This window comes from Melanotaenia boesemani, chromosome 8 (genome assembly GCF_017639745.1).
Source record: "Melanotaenia boesemani isolate fMelBoe1 chromosome 8, fMelBoe1.pri, whole genome shotgun sequence".
Classification (NCBI taxonomy): Eukaryota; Metazoa; Chordata; class Actinopteri; order Atheriniformes; family Melanotaeniidae; genus Melanotaenia; species Melanotaenia boesemani.
In genome coordinates, this window is record NC_055689.1 from 24,975,837 (window position 1) to 24,992,924 (window position 17,088).

Sequence of the window (17,088 nt, forward strand, 5' to 3'; positions counted from 1 at the left end):
GTATTTCTAGTGTGGTTAGAATGGATGCATCTGACCACATTCAGGTGTGTTTGAGACCATTTTTACTTCATTTTGATAAATGCAGATATAAAGAGATTTACATACTGTGGACATCTCTTGAATCTGTACCAAATATAAAACTACTTCTACAAAGTATTATATGGTTACCATGCATCCCTTTCAGCTGTCTTTGTACTCCCTAAAATTATTAATTTAATTTGTTTAGGCAAATAAACACAGTAGATATATTACAAAGCTTTTCTTGGAAACTCTATGTGGCCTTATCAGTGAATCTGTTGAAAAATTGCTAATGTTAGGTCACCACTCCACTCATAAACATTAGCATTAACACCAATCTTAAAAAAGCAGTTGTCTTAAGGATTCTAAATCATTGTGCTTTGCATTTAATAGAGGCAGAAAAGAATAGAGTCTTACTGGGTTAAGTAGGTTGGCTTACTTTAAGGCCTTTGGCACAAGTGTCCCCCTCAGTTCATCCACGTGACATCCAGCTGCTGCTGCTCCCCTTTCTGCTGCATTCAAGCTAACACTGCTCCAGCCCATGCTTTCATTTCTTTTGGTTGGATGACAAAGACAATAACTTAAAACTAACAGCTTTTCAAAGAGAGGGAGAGTATTCCAGTACAAGCTGGATGGTTTTTACAACACAATTCTGGACATGTCTCCTGTTTTTATCTCACAATCAGTAGGCTCTGTTTGATCTCTCTTTGTGTTTGACCAGCCCAGACCTCTCCTCAAAGTTTTACAGCCAGCAGCAGGTGTTAGCCAATGGCATAAAACAGTAAATAAACAAACAAATATCTAGAAACAGACACTCTCAAAAATGTTAGAATTCTTGCCAGTCTCAGCCGTATGAGACGAGTGTGTGCCTGGTTTGATTTATGGTTAAATTTCTTCAGGCTCCTAGAAAAAAGAAAACAAATTTTCTTTCTGCTCACATGTTGATGAAGTTTGTAGATCAAGTATGGTCTTAATTTTGTAGAGTCAAAGAACAAACTGCATCTTTGTTTATGCCTCTAAATTAGTTTAGCAGAGACAGGGTGGGAAAACCTACTATGCCGCCCGACATCTGTGATCTGGCGCCAGCAGGAGATATCTGCATTTAATCAAAGCTGTGTCTTCATTTTTCTGTTTAAGTATGTGCAGATAATTTGTGCTAATATTCAGATGGCAACTGCTTATCTGATCAAAATAGCCACAACTCATATGCAGCAGTCAGAATACAACATAGAGAACAGATTTTATCTTTTTTGTTTTTTGGGGGGTTTTTTGCAGCCTGAAAAACTCACTGTTAGGTGTTTGTTCATGATGAATCAGGGTTTCGGTTCAACAGATAGTTTTCCTTGCAGTTTTATGCTTCCAAGGCTAACATTTACAATAGTTTTTTTTTAGTTTAGGATTTTGTCTTTGAGTGAAATATGAATGAGCAGATGTTTTTATTTCATCAATCTAGTTGCTGTCTGTCTGTTTATAGTTTTCTCTGACAGATGGTTGTTGTCATGGTTAACATGCTGAGGTGTGTTGTATTAACATAGAAATGCACATGGAACACAGATGTATTAGGAAACTGATTGCAGTACAGACTTACATTTTACCCCACATGTCTGTGCCAGTGCTGAGCAGATCCACATTACTGTAGATCATTCCTGGGATTCGGAGGAGGAACCTGGCAGAAGGATGTGCAACAAAATCCAGTCATTACCATCAACAAGGAAGATGCAGGAGTGGATGGGGGGGGTGTGAGATGAGATGCTTATCAGAGATTGTGGGAGTGACTGAATCACTGCTTAGCTTTATAAATAAGATAAGTGTGTGTGGTCCTTTGCAGAACCCTGTGTTATGTTGTTGACCTTGCAAAATGTCTTCTTAAGTTGTGCTTTTTTCAGTTCCCTTCCCACTGAGTATCTGTGAAATAGTTGAAGCTTTAATTCGTAATTTAATGAAAATGATTGCCATGTTGTTCCATTGTATATAATATATACCTCTTTCTCAACAAACATGAAGATCTTCTGAATGAGTTTTAAGAGGTATATTACATTTATGTATTCTTTTCCTTTTTTCAGCCTTGTCCTGTCCAGTATCATGACAGCAGAATGGTGGTCTGCCGAGTTTTATGAAAATAAACTACGGTGGCTGACAGGTGCAAACGCGCTGCAAACACAGAAACGCGCTGGATAAATGAAAACAACTGCAAGAAGAAAAAGCTGCAAATTCACTGACACAATGGAAGTGCTTTGGGTTTCTAGGGCCTGCGGTGCATTTTCACCCGAGAGACAGACAACAGTGAGAAGAACAGAACTGGTGGGAAGTTTAAGCAGAGCACAGGGAGAGAAACTATATTATCAAAAGTTTTTACTATGCTTACGTCAATAACTTAAAACAGCTGATTGTTTTCTAATATTGTACAAGACTGAGGCCAAATATAATAAATAAATAGATAAAAATACATACCTTGATGTAGTTTCTCTCCCTGTACTCTGCTCAAACTTCCCACCAGCTCTGTTTCTGTGTCTGTATTTGCGCACATTTGCACCTGTTGGCCACCTTAATAAACACAATAACTTTTTCAATAAATGACTGTCCTTAATAGTAAAGTATTATTACCTCTGCCATGTTTTTGGCAGCATACGTTTGTCTGTCTATCTGTCTGTCTGTCTGTCTGTTGGCATTAGCAGAATAACTCAGAAAGTGAAGGACTTGATTTTGATTAACTTTTCAGGAAATCTCTGTAATGGAATAAAGGATCAGCTGATTATGACGATCCGGCTCACAGCCTGGATCCAAGAATTGTTTTTTTAACACTCCAAAACCCCCTAGAACCACCAGAGGGGGTCATTTTGACCATGCTGACGCAGCATAAAAATGATAAAGGTGACATTTACGGAGACCAATTCTTTTTTTCCCTTTGAATTTTTTTTTTTTTTTTTTTTTTTGTATTATTTGAAAGTTACGAAGCCCCCCAGGGGACACAGGAATTTATTTTCTTTTGCATTACTAGGCAATTAATTTACGTTCCCTCACAATGCTTTTGCGTTTCCTCACAATACTTTGCAATACTTTTGCATTACCATGCAATACCTTTGCGTTCCCTTGCAATAAGTTTTGCGTTACCTCGCAAAAAAGGAACGATCCGAGAGCGCACACAGCCTGTTAAAGCCCGTTTTTCTTCATTTCTTTAGGTGTCATCTCCCCATCTGAGTCATCCTCATTCACTTGTCGGAGCGCAGCTAAAGCTTATTCTGCATTCATTTTTCTGCTTCTGTTCATTTTTTTTATTATATTTTATATATATGGAGGTTGCCATCCCATTATGTTGTCATATTTTAAAGGTGTGCTAAATCATGAAAAAGACAGTATACAGCAGCAGCACTGCAACACCTTTTGCTTATGCCTGGAGATTTTGTTCCTGTGGAAGGTTACACAGGTGCACAGGGAACATTTGTAACAAGTGTTTCCCTCCAGACATATGTGCAATATTTTACAGTAAATTTTTTACGCTGTGGAGACTTCTCAACACTGATACATTACAAAGACTCCTGAACTGCTCCGCAAAGGTTACAGTATGCATGTGAAATCTATGCATATGCTTGTGAGAATGTTCATCTGCATGTGAGTAATGGGCATTAACGATATTGGATTGAAATTTACTGAAAACTATTCTATCAACCCATATGTCCAATGTACTTATATTTTGTTTGGGTTGTTCAATAGCTTTTTGAGGATTACTGGTCACATATGATAGGTGCATGAGCAATGAGTATGTAATGTGTTCCAGAGATCTAAGCTTGTACAGATGTTGCCTCCTGTAATTTAATGCATTCTGTATGGATGTGCTTCCTCTTAGGGGGCCACCGTGATCGTGGCCTTCCATCACCCTTAAGTTGTTTTCCTCATTTATTTTGACCCTTTTTTATCTAGTACAGGTTGGTTATGAAAAAGGTCAGCTAAGGTGTCCATATGGTAGATGCTATTGATAACACTCTCAAGATCAGTGGCATAGCAGTTTCCTGGTTTAGGAATTTCTTGGGATACTATAATGGAAAAAAAGCCCTTGGCTGATGGAAGGGTTGGAAGAGGGGATCTAATTTCCTTTTCCAAAAGCTCATGAAAAACAGACGGCTTCAGACCTTGGTTATTTATCTGCTGTGTACAGGGACTTGCTGTCCCTAATGGCAGAGTGAGGAAGATTGTAGAGTAGTTCTTTCTAAAAGCTTGCAGACTCCCCTGAAACCTCAATTCTTTCTATAAACTTGTATATAATGAATAGTCTAGAGACTACTGCCTCTGGTATTCAACATCTGTCTTGTTGTTTTATTGACATATTTTTTCACCACCATGCTGTTGCAAACCTTGGGCAATCAACAAAGAGGGAGCAGATGCACACTTCCTGGCCATTAAACCTGTTAGGCTTTATACTTTTGTTTCCTTTTTCCTTCTGTCTTGTGTAACTTTTTGTGCATGCACTCATAAAATGGCTGGGTTATTTTGCTATCCCAAAAGGCTTGGTTCAGGACGTTTGGGTCATAGGCTGGGTGCCCCCCAACATTGGGTCAAACATTCTGACCCAGCGTATAGGGTTGGAGACAGAAAATAGCCTTGCCATTCTTCTTAACAAGACAATGACCTGATCAAGTGCCTGTAGAGGCAGAGAGCCCAGTATGACTCTTACTGTTCCACTGAATTCTTCCAACACCTTGTTTGCACATTAGTACAAGATTATTAGTTATTTTGTTACCTCACAGCACAACACTTTTGCACTAGTTTGGTACATCTCAAATAAAGAATAAACAGCTGCCTCTAAGTGAATTACAGTCTGCACATCTGTACCATATCCAGATACTCACTGAATGTCTGTTTTGTTTGCATTCATGGTAGCTAAAACCTGAACTTACATATTACAGTTTAAAACAATGCACCTGTTTTATATGGTATCATCTGCAGTAATTGTGGGTGGATTAAGCAAATAGCTTGATGTTTTGTTCCCAGCTACAAAGAGGAAGTAGGCTGTTGAGTTCTTTTTTGTCTTCTCAGCTTTGGATGAGGCTCCAATCTCTGTGTGGCAATCCAACTAAAAAAAAAACTAATTCTCAAAAACTTAAACTCATTCTCAATAAGTTGTAATAAATATCACTGCTGACCACTTTTGTAAATTATCCAACACACTCCTTGTTATATGTTGAAGACAAAAGATAACACTGATGTTAGAATTTGCCTTTAGGGGGTTACTTTTGGTTTGTTGTCTGCTTACAATCTTCTCCTTTGTTTCCAGGGTGACATCCAGCAGCTGTTAATAGTGGCAGACCCAAGGGCAGCCTATGATTACTGTGAACACTACAGCCCTGACTGTGAAACCCCCAGCCATCATGACACCCCACAGGCTCAGGAACCTGAGGATGAGGTCAGTATCTAGAGTGGTTGCAGTGGACATCAGAGTAACTATCAGGAAGGAGTGTTTGTTCAAAGGGAGGGAAAAAGAGCAGAGGATGTGGACTGTGGAGGGCGGACTTGGGAGGATTTTACAGATGGTTTTATAAAAGAGAGGATGGAGGAATATTTGCTATTAGGAAAGGAGAAAGGTTACAGCAGAGATGTTGAATGGAGGAGATTAAGGTTTAGGAAATATAAAAACAGATTTGGAAGGAATCCTTTATACTCTGGAGGCAAAAATCACATAACACAATGAAACAGGAGGTTTGGAAAGATGGAAATTAAATTAATGGATTAGAAAAATGGAAGCAGTTAGAGATGGAAAGGATATTATTTTCTTACCTCACATAACATTGGTTTAAGCAGGTGAAAATTATTTTTTTGGCCCCCATATCAATCAAATTCAGGAGGATATGTTCCTATAAAGTTAGTTTTCTACTTTAAAGATTAAGTTTTGTATCATTCCATACAATGCGTGCTGAGTCATCTGCTGCTGTGTGTGATAAGTAAACATGTTGAATAAAAATGTGAGGTTTATAACTAATGTTTCTTGCTGCTAAATGATGATAGCAAATATCTGTAGGAGATAGCTTAGTAACCTCAGCAGCGTGACCAACCCTTTTCAAATCACGACATAAAAAATTAAGGACTCAATCATTATGTTATTAGGTTTTATGTTTCAGGGCAAAACACAAACAAACTGATCCTCACAAGGGCTAAGAATTGGATAAATGCAACTTCAGATGAACAACATCACTGGAATTTTAACACCGTGTCATCTTTTATTAAAGAAAAATTAAGTCAAAGTGCAGAAGCTGCATGGGAAAGATTTAAACGCCCATATACTGCTTTCATGTGAATTAATAAGGAAAATAGCAACCAGGTGCTGTTAATCAAATCCACTTGAGCCATTTCCAAACAATTTCCAGTCTAGCACTCTACAGTGAGAAAGATTGCGAACCTCCCCAGAACTGGCAAGTTCACCCATAGATCAGAAAATATGTGTACAATGATTGTAAAAATGGCAAAATTCCCAAGTGTTGCTTCTCAGATTACTTAAACCTCAGATAGCATGCTAAATCTTAAAGTTCATAAGAGTATAAACAGAAAAAAGACTGAGCAAGTATCACTTGTTTGGATGGACTGGCAGGACAGTCATTTTTATGTGGAAAAACAAATGCCAGCTTGGCTGGGTTGCATCTGAGTAAACCACAAGACTTCTGGAACAATCTGAATCTCTGCTAGCGGAGAGGTTTGGTTATAACTTGCAGCATAATGTTGGGCAAAATCAACACAACTCATACCAACTGTCAAGCATGGGGGTGTAGGGGTGATGATTTTGGGTTTGTTTTGCAAAATAAAGGACCTGAACACCTTGAAGTCATTAAGCTGATTCTGACCTCCTCTGTATACCAAAGTATTCGAGAGCCAAATATGAAGAAATCTGTTTAACCAAAACCTTGCCACGAATTGGGTCATGGAACAGGACAATGATCTCAAACAAACCAGCAAATCTACAACAGAATGGCCAAAAAGAAAATAATCAATCTGTTGCCATGACCCAGTCAAAGTCCAGACCTCAACCCAACTAAATTGTTGTGGTGGAAACTTAGAGAGCTGTGCATAAATGAATGAATGCAAACCTCAATGATCTTAAGCAATTTTATAAGAATGAGCCAAAATTCCTCAGGAATGATGTGAGGGACTGATACCATCACATAGAAGATGATGAGTAGCAGTTACAGCTAAAAGTGGCTCTGAATCATGTACGTAACTTTTAACAAACTGCTTCTGTATCTTGGCTTGCTTTTATTCAAATAAATCATGAAATGTGCAATATGTAATTGGGCGTATCTAATCATAAACAAAATTATATCTAAAGTTTAATGTTAAGTTGAAGGTTAAGGTCGTATTTTGGAAGAAAGAAGTTCAAGTGACACTTTTAGACTCACATTGCAAGGTTAGGTCATAAGAGTTATTTCACATCGGCCAGCTCAGACTTCCCTGATTGCATAATCCTGTTTTGATTATTTGTCCTGGTTTAATCTGAAGCACCTTAAGTCTTCACTGGAATAAAAATAAATAAATAGATAAAATAATATATATATTTAAAAATAGTGGTTTTATAAACAGTCCTGAAGGCATTCACTGAACACCTAGAAGGAGAAAAACTTGCCTTAGCTTCTATGTCAGGTCTGATATGTCTATGTTCTCTGTATTTTACAAGTGGAAACACACTGACATATCCAAATACATAGCTTCAGGTAAAATTAAAGTTTTATTGCCACTGGCATAAAATTTTCACTTGGTGCCTGTTAATCAAGATTTCTATATTGAAACACAGGGCTTTGTGTCAAAACTTCATTTTTCTTTTCATCCTAATATTTTCTTATTTTGCTACTTTGAGCCTTTCATCGGTTGACATTTTCCTTCAGTTTTTCACAAAATAACTGATGAGCTCACTTTGGAAACTTTTCTTTTTTCCCTGCCTCAAAGTCTGAACCCACTTTGGAGTGGCCATATGATTTATATCACTAACGAGTTCTGCAGGCTCTGCCCAGACTCACAGGGAAATTTAAGCTCTCCCTTCCCCAGCTAGACTTCCAATACCTGGAAAAGTAGATTTTAGATCTCTAGTTCAAGAAAAAAAAAAGAAGGAAGGAAAAAATTTAAAAAATACAAAAAATCAGGAGCTGCTTCTCTATTCAAAAATATTGGCTGTACAGTGGGTACCAGTCCTGGAAAATATTGCTTCATTATCAAGTTACTACTCATAAGTAAGGAGCTTGTGGATTCTAAATAGACAGCAGGGAGAAGTTTGGCTTAAAGAATATTGTAAATCTGGTTTATTCATTATCAGTTTATGTGCAGTTAAAAGTTTTAACTTAAAACAGGAATGTTCTTCTTACATTCCAGCTAAGCATTTTACAAACTTGCTTACTAGTGCACAAGATCAGTGCATCTGTTTCTTTTATTCACCAATTATTGTCAAGGCCAACTACTTATGCCCTTTCACCTTAAGCATGCCACCTTTGCAGTCATCATCCAAATGTTTGCAGCTGTTAAAATCAGGGAAGAGAGAGTGATACAGTAGCAGGAAGGGAAAATCCTTTCTTTTTATGAGCCCACTTCATTATTTACGTCTTTCATTCAAGCCTGTGGTGAAGGCCTTCATCTCAAACAACATAAAACTTTATATTCTTGTCTTTATTCTTTAACGTTATCTGACGTTCTCCTGGACCATCTCCTATTCTTTGTACTTCTTTCTGTTTTGTTCGTCTGACCAGGGTTTCTCATGTGTGACCTTTTTTTCCCTCTGGTACGCAAAACACAGGTCAGGCCAGCATTACAGCAGACAGTGGATCCTATATTATTTTTATGAGCTTAGCAGCTGTCAAGGGACTAATATTTATCCCTGTGCTGATAGAGTATTGCATATCAGGGGCTGCTGTGTTAACATAATCTACTTTGCCTGTGTTTTGACAGTGTAAAAAAAATTTTGACAAAGGTCTAAAGCGGACATGTTATGTGGATTCTTGGCAAAGTGCTGATGAATACCCCATGAAGTTTGTGATTTAAAGATGTACTGTGTAAAACTTATTGAAGAATGGAGTTTTTGTTGAAAAAGACCTGAGATAGTGAAGAAATTTTATTATGATTTAATTCTTTGCCAAACACCAACTAGCCCCCACTTTTGTCCACTGTTGTTAGCTTCATTTCCACCTCAGCAGTTGTCACTTACACTGTACACTAAACTGTATACTATACCAGTCAAACGCTTAGGCACACTTTCCCACTGAGTGGGAAAGAAACTTTTAACTGGTACTGTATGTATGCAGGTGAAAGTTTGAGTACTTTTTTATGTTAAAATAAAAAACCCATAAAATCACAAACCTTTATTTCACAATAACCCTTACTGTTTTACTTATAAATAACTTTTTTGACCAGGACTCCCTTGAAAAGGGAGTCTCTGATGTCAATGGGACTTTGCTGGTTAAAGATTGGCTAAATAAAAATAAATAGATAAATTGTCCACTGAAATTATTGGCAAATGGTAATTCTACTTTACAAAATATCTTTCTGGACAATGTAACTTTGTCCTTTCAGCCAAACTGAACTCTGCAGTGACTCATTATCCTGTCTTGAGAAACAAAATTATTATTACGGGGGCTGGGGCTACTTCAAGCATGATCACACAGCTGAACATGGCTGAACCATAGCCGCGGCTTAGCGGTAACGAATTAACAAAATACCTATTTTACCATCAGAGGACTGTGTATCTGCTTAAAGAGACATGATTTGGGGTAATGAATCAATATGTGTAAACTATATTTTACTTAGGTAGGCCTCAGATGTCCCAAGGGTCAGTGAATGCAGCATGTAATGCACTTCTATTTGTTGTTCTACATTAGCACTGAGAAATATCAATGGCTATTTTTATTTTTTACGAATTAAATTATCTGATTGCTACTTATGTTGTGAAAATCAGCTAATTATTTACTGAAATCAAGACATAAATAAATAAAAAAGATTTCTCTTTTCTGCCACCCTTTTCTTAGTCAGGGCCCCTGCCTGGCCCCCTTATCAAGACTTTTCTAGACCCACCCCTGCATATCTGAATTATTTCTATTACCTGTCAACCACGTGGTCATAGAACAGTCCAGCTCTGATTTGTATTTCAGAACCTTTTTATAATTTCTCTCACCATTTCCATGGCTTCTAACAGAGAAACCTGGTTTTTGTAACTAAGAACCTTTTGCTTTTAGATCAGATTTTTGCAAATGTTAATTAATTTTAAGAAAAAAGACAAAAAAAAATCTTGCAATGTGTGGACAAAAGAGTAAATAGAAATTAAAAGACATTCATGTTGCACCATCTTTTTAATGAGTTCAAAGTATTTCATCATGAGCTATATGTTTATTTATTTGTTTGTTTTTGTTTAAAGTTAGAGAAGAATCAAATATCTATAATATATATTTCTTCAATATTTTAAACATTAACTGGAGGCTTCAGTTCTAATTGTTTTAAGAAAGTAAGTGCAGCCCTCTCAGTCTGAAATCACAGAGTTTATTTTATGATGAAGTTCACTTCCTGATGAGTTTGGCTTCACAAAAAACTCATAAGCAGCAGGATGGTGGACAACACAAACAGCATCATGTTTGAATATCTTGAACAAATTGGGGTAAAAGATTTAATAACCTAAAACCTTTTAGAGGGAATGTTAATTTAGTGAGAATGTCAATAGCCCTTAATTTTTAAAAGCATTGTGATATAAAAGTAGGGGAAGATTGCCCCCTGCTCCACCTAATTTACCAGGATACAGTAAGTCAGGACAGCATGAGATTTTTGTTTTAAAGAGCTTTTAATGAGAGCTGCAGGCCATTGTTGGCATACAGGTTAAAGCAGCAGATGCAGATAAGTTTTCACTGGCATTGCATGAACCCTCTAACATCCTGTTTGAAGCAAACTACCCTTAATTCATTGTTGCTTGGATACATAGACTCTCTCATGTGATTCTTAGAGAGTTAGAAAAATCAACATCCATACACAAAACTTTTTAGTTTTCTAGTATGGATGTTAAACAGTGTCCTACAACATGTTTAACCATGCTACTTTTAAAGTAGCATGTTGACACAATCTAATTAAGTTGATCTATTACATGGTTAAAATTCTGGGTTTAAACTGTTGCAGAAAGCCTTTTCTCACATGCCATGTAAATGATGCACAATATTCCTTTCAGACATTGTGCTTCCTTGTTTACATGTTGGCGACTATTAACTGATTGCCCTTTATCGGGTTTTTCTTACAGTATGGTAACTATGATTATGGTGAGTTCTATGACTACAGTGAAGGAGAGAAAACCACTGATGCTCCCCCAACTGATGGAGCAAAGACTGAGGTAACACTTTACTAGCTATTGTGGCTGATGACATGGATTGTCAGTTGTTTTCTTGTTCTTATTTTATCCAGGGCTACTTAATTCGTTCTGACGAGGGCCACAGTCCAACAGGTTTTTCATGTATCCCTGCTCCAACACACCTGACTCAAATTAATAAGTCATTGTGCAGAATTTGATCTGTTAGATAATTTTTATTTGATTCATGTGTGTTGAAGCAAATATAAATTGAAAACCCGCTGACCCTTATAAGACCAAATTGAGTAACCCTGATCTAACTATATTTCTCTGTTGCACCTTTTTCTGCTTATTTCCCTAGACCACATGATTTCTTGTTTTGAAGTCTCATTTCTAGTAGTTATTATTTCCATATGTTGTTCAGATTTGCACCAATATGAGTTCTTGCCTAATTTAAAATCAGTTTAATCAGTAAATAATCATGAATACACTAAATTAGACCCAGTCCCATCTCAGCATTTCATGACAACCTAGCACAAGTTACAAGGAAGTAGCTAGCAGTGTTGCCATAGCAAGCAGTCTCCTTATCACTTTTTTCTGGGGCCAAGTCCCTAAAAATGGCAGCCTGCAGTCAGCTACATTGTTGACCCAGTCTCAGAAGCTATAGCTATGACTTACTTGGCAAATAGAGAAGTTCATTGCCCCATTAGTCCCTATTAGACCCCACTAGCTAACAATTCATTTCTCCTCATAATTAATGCTAGTTTCACTAATGAATTCTTCCCATGGTGTGCCAAAAAGACGCACAGCCTGCAAATAGGCAGGATAGGTTCCTCCAATTTTCTACACATGACTCACTGATCTCTCCTTAGACTGTTGGTGAGGCTCTGCAGATTTAAAGCAGGAATGTAACCATAGCTATAGTTACTGACTTTGCTCATGATATGTCTCATAAGACATTTAAAATATTTTATAAATAAGAGTGGAGTTAAAACCATGATTTTAAGTGGAGGGGGACTTTACAGTCATTATTTACTTCTATGTGTGGAAGCTTTACACAATAAACAATATTACCACAATGAATCTAAAGGTATTGAGAATAATGATGAGGAAGAATGTGGTGCAGATTCATCTGCATTATCACAAGTTCTTGATTATAACAAATTCATTTTCCAGTAATCAAACATGCTCTGATTTCAGACAACTGTGGGTGGAGACTACTACACTGGTGAGTACGACTACACCACATTGGATGGAAGTCAGCCTGAAACTCAAACAGAGACTGCTGAACAAGGCCAGGTAAACTATAAGCATGTGATCTTTTTTTCTCAAAGATGACAGCTACATTTTGTCCCTTTGATTGCAGTGTAAGATATGAGAGAGTTAACAGTTTCTTTGATAAAAGCTGTTGAAAAATGCTCTTTGGGCTGTATAATATTTGTAATGTATGTAAAGGCACTGCTACTTACCCATTTTCTAGATGTAAATATTTTGTATTTTTATGTCAGTGAGTGTATTATCAGGTGGTGAAATGGCTCATCTTGCTGTGTCCTTTAGTACAGAAGGCTTTTAAATGTTTTTAAATATTATGGTAAAATGCTGTGGCTAGGTTATTTAAATATATTTATAGGAAGACTTCTGTAGATAATCAGTCTATATCTGCATATAGATCAGCAATAAACCTGTTTTTTCTGATTTCTGATTTTCATCTGATTTTCTGATGATAATATTTATTTTTCATTTTTATGATTAACTAAACCATATTGATTGGTTTTTAAAAAGTCTCATTGATCCAGTAGTTTTAGATTTATGTTTTTGTTGCAAAAAAGCAAACTAAAAAAGAACAAGTAGATTTTTTTAGTGCTGTTACACAGATGTGAACACAACTAAGCTGAAACTTTGGGAAGTTTCCCTTAGTTGGTGCTAAATGACGATGTTTAACGGCTAATGCTTGACTCTAATTCATAACTATTAAGAAAAAATTTACACGTGAAATATCAAACCTATTCACATGGTAAAATTCCACTAACCACAGCTCCATGTTTTCTCTTTTTTTTACAATGGCTGGACTGATCCCAGACTTATGAAGGGGAAATAGTGGATGATTACATCACCGGTGTGGAACAGGTCGGTGTAGACCCCACTGTTCTTGTTGAAGCCGCTGCCCCAGTGGACACCCAAGAAAAAGTGGATCCTGCTACTGACCTCAATGAATTTAAGGAATACGAGTACACATATGGCAAAGAGTTTGTGGAGAAACCCTACGACTATGGTGATACCGTTGATTATGATCCCACTGATGCCAAGCCTTCACCTGACCAGTACGAGGAGGAGTTTGGTCCTGCAGTTCCGGCGGAAACAGACTTCAGAGAGAGCAGTGTAAGTTCTGGAAAGGCTGGAAGGCAAGTGTCATGGTAGTGATGTTCAGGAATGTGAAAAGATCTAAGAGATGCTGATGGTATTTGTTTGACGGGGTGTTTGTAATGCCCTTTTTATTATTTGTTTTTTATGATTGCAACTTAAAACCTTTTGCACACAAGCATGAAACACAAATACACACCTTGTCTTTCACACATAAGCAGATGATGGCCCAGCTGTTGGCACAAGCAGTCCTTCTGTAACCTCTTGACCTGGGTGGCCTCTGCTGTTTATGCCTATATGTGGATATTCTACCACTAATCTGTTTGGTTTATCTGGTGGCAGACATAGTCTCTGTAAATGTTTTTCCACTGAATCCATCTCTGCAACCAGAGAGAAATTGCTGAGCTGGTGTCTATCAAAGTCTCAGAGATAGGAAGTGACACAGTCACTGTCTGGATGTTGGCTTGAGATCTGTCTGCTTTAGGTTAATCTGAACTGCTCTGTTCTGTTATTGTGCAATTTCAGCCCCTCTGTATGAATTTCTCATTAAACACCGGTTTCCTCTTCAGGCTAAACTGTGCAGTCTAGAGGGTTTTGGACACAGTCCTGTAGTTGGTTTGTGAATTCTTCTCAAGTGAGGTCATTGTATAGATAGTGTCAGGTAACAGCTTCTATATAAATGCAAAGTTGGGGTCTTTTTTCAGCTCTCTGCTTTAAGGATGCTTGAAGTCAGACCAGATCCTAAATTATAGCTTTTTGGTAATAAAATGATTATTTACATTATGCTGGAAAAATCCATTTGGCTAGTACAACCAGTTTTCTATCTAAACTTTTTAGCACACAGTGCTTTATTTTAGTTGCTGTGCTTTTCTTAGCAGTTTGTTTCTGTTTAATATAACCTCTGTTACATAGATGACACAGACATTAGGCAGGACATCTCCTGCACAATTCATATTTTTGAATTCAAGCCACTGATGCTGTATCTGTATAGAAATAAGTCTCACTTATCTTTATATTAATGAACTTACTGCCATATGTCTTTAGGTGCATAGTGGTCAGAGTTACCTGGGAGAAAAAGGAGAGAAGGGTGAACCTGCTGTCATCGAGCCGGTAAGTATCAATCCCATCTGTTCTAATTCTTCTAATATACTGTTGCAAGTGTTGAAAACTCCATAATGGTCCAAATCCTCCACGCTAGAGGAAATAGGCACAGGAAGAATTACAATCCAGCATTGGCTCAAGTACTGTGGCCCATACACCTGGCTTCTTTTACTGACCCTGGTTTGTTTCTTCCCACAATCTGTCCACATATACGGTCCAGTCAAATTACAACCAAATTTGACAATCCTTACCTCAAACTGCTTCAAATGAACAAACCCAAAGCTAGCTCATTCGGAAAATCAGTCTTAAAGCAAAGTAGATTTACTTTTAGTAATGAGCAGACAAAACAGTGCCGAGTGTGCTGACATTTGACCTCAATCAGCCTGATTCAGCTTGCTGGGAATTTATCGGTAACAATAAAAAGGTTCTTAATCACTTCTTTATGATACATCTATTACAAGGCTGAGGCCAGGAGTGTTTTTTAGCAGGGTGGTTAATATTTCATAAAAATAGACAACTTTTACCATTAAAAGGAAAAAGGCCATTTTGGTTAGTCCGTGCAGATCTTAGATCAATTACGTTTTATGGCATATTTTAAAATTGACATCTTTACCTTTCATCTCCTTCTTCCACTCTTTCCATCTTTCCTCCTCTGCCTCCTCTTCATTTTTTCTGCCTTTTATGGTGATTTTATAGGGTCAAGCGAATTCATGTGAATTCACTAGGTCTGTTCACAATATGTATTTACTACACACTTACTAGTCTGTCACCAAATACCCATCACTGCTAGCCAGTAAAAATAATAGTTAAAAGAATGGTTATGCTTAAAAAATCAGCTAGTTAATGGTTAAGTTGTCACCTTTCTAAATAATTCATACATTTATACTGCAGCTTAACGGTAATTATGTAATAGCACATGTCTGCCTCAGTACTCATCACCGGTGTATCCATCAGTCTAGCTATGTAGCTAATGTGCATAGCTGGAGCTTCAGCTGAGACACAAACTGAAAAGGCCTCCTTTTTAAATTTTAGAAAAAAGAGAGCTATTATGATTTTAATCATTTCTGTCTCCTGTTACCAAAGAGAGCGGTGAAGTATTTTGGCTAACAAAATTTTTCAGCAAAGTGTGTTTTTTCTAAATTAGTCCTGCCTGACTTTCATATAAACTTTGCATTTCAGTTTTATTGAATGATTTATAAGACTATAAAAGTGCTGAATCAGATTTGCTTTATATTTTCTGAGGAATACATTTTGTTTTATCTTTAGAACAAAAACCCATGTCAAATTTGACTTATAACCCAACACAATTTCATTTCTTTCTTTTTTCAGTGCAGTTGAGTTCAGGGGATGTATCTTCCCTTATGATGAGATTTAACTTTTATCTGAGGGTCACAGATGCAAACATCTACTGTGATACAATGCCATAGAAGTTCTGTAGAGGTCTATCTTATGCAATTTATGACTAAACATTGATTATATTAGGAGCTACAGTTAAGATACCATCTATACCACCACAGGCACGCCACCAAATCTTACACAAACACATTACAGAATCCAGCCAACATAGCAGCAGTATTGTTAAAGTATTGTTAGCATTTAGTCAGTAAAATCCTCAACCTCAAAACCCAGAGCTCACGCTGTTTTTCCATTTTGTTCTTTCCTCATTCTCCTTTGCCTGTGGATTTACAGGCTGCCCTGTAATGCTACTGTATCCACTTTTTTCCTTTTGCAGGGGATGCTTATAGAAGGACCCCAAGGAGCCCCTGGCCAAGCAGTGAGTATCACATTCTCCCACACTCCTGTCTGCCTTCCACAGATGGAGAACAGTTAAAGAGGGAAAAAATGTCTTTATGGAAAGACCGTCAGCCCCGATCGCCAGTGAAGCCTGAGTTGGGAGAAACTGTCAAAATGTGTATTTGTGCATAAATGTGTGTATGTCTGTGTGTGTAAAGAAGAGAAAAATGGGGGGTTGGGGGGTGGCTCCTTTATTTTGAAGCTTATTTCTTTCAGACTGATGGCTTTGCTTCTGTCTTTGTTGGCCTCTGCATGTGTAGCTCTGGATACAGTGGTTAAAAAAGCTGGTTAGCAATAGTCTGGGAAATTTTCTCAGTGTACGTACCTCTGGTTTCAGGGTCTTCCTGGTACCCCAGGATTGCAAGGACCCCCAGGTGCCCATGGAGATCCTGGTGAGAGGGTGAGTGAAGGCTGGCTTAATTTTATACCTGATTACAGATGTGTTTAAAATACCCCACCACAGATTGTTTAACTCATTGGGAATTCAAATATAAATCTGATGGCTGAAAACATGATAGCCAAATGAAGAATAA

The 17,088-nt window shown here is 37.4% G+C and overlaps 1 protein-coding gene across 3 annotated transcripts in view; it reads left to right on the forward strand.

Annotated features, from left to right (window-relative positions):
• LOC121645045 (collagen alpha-1(XI) chain-like) overlaps positions 1–17,088 on the forward strand; it is an 83,938-nt gene that overhangs the window by 17,072 nt on the left and 49,778 nt on the right. For all 3 annotated transcript variants that reach the window (XM_041993337.1, XM_041993338.1, XM_041993339.1), the window contains exons 5-11: positions 5,288–5,416; positions 11,255–11,344; positions 12,500–12,598; positions 13,379–13,678; positions 14,705–14,770; positions 16,494–16,535; positions 16,893–16,955. In XM_041993337.1, the coding sequence (XP_041849271.1) occupies positions 5,288–5,416; positions 11,255–11,344; positions 12,500–12,598; positions 13,379–13,678; positions 14,705–14,770; positions 16,494–16,535; positions 16,893–16,955 (789 nt within the window). The remainder of the gene's footprint in view (positions 1–5,287; positions 5,417–11,254; positions 11,345–12,499; positions 12,599–13,378; positions 13,679–14,704; positions 14,771–16,493; positions 16,536–16,892; positions 16,956–17,088) is intronic.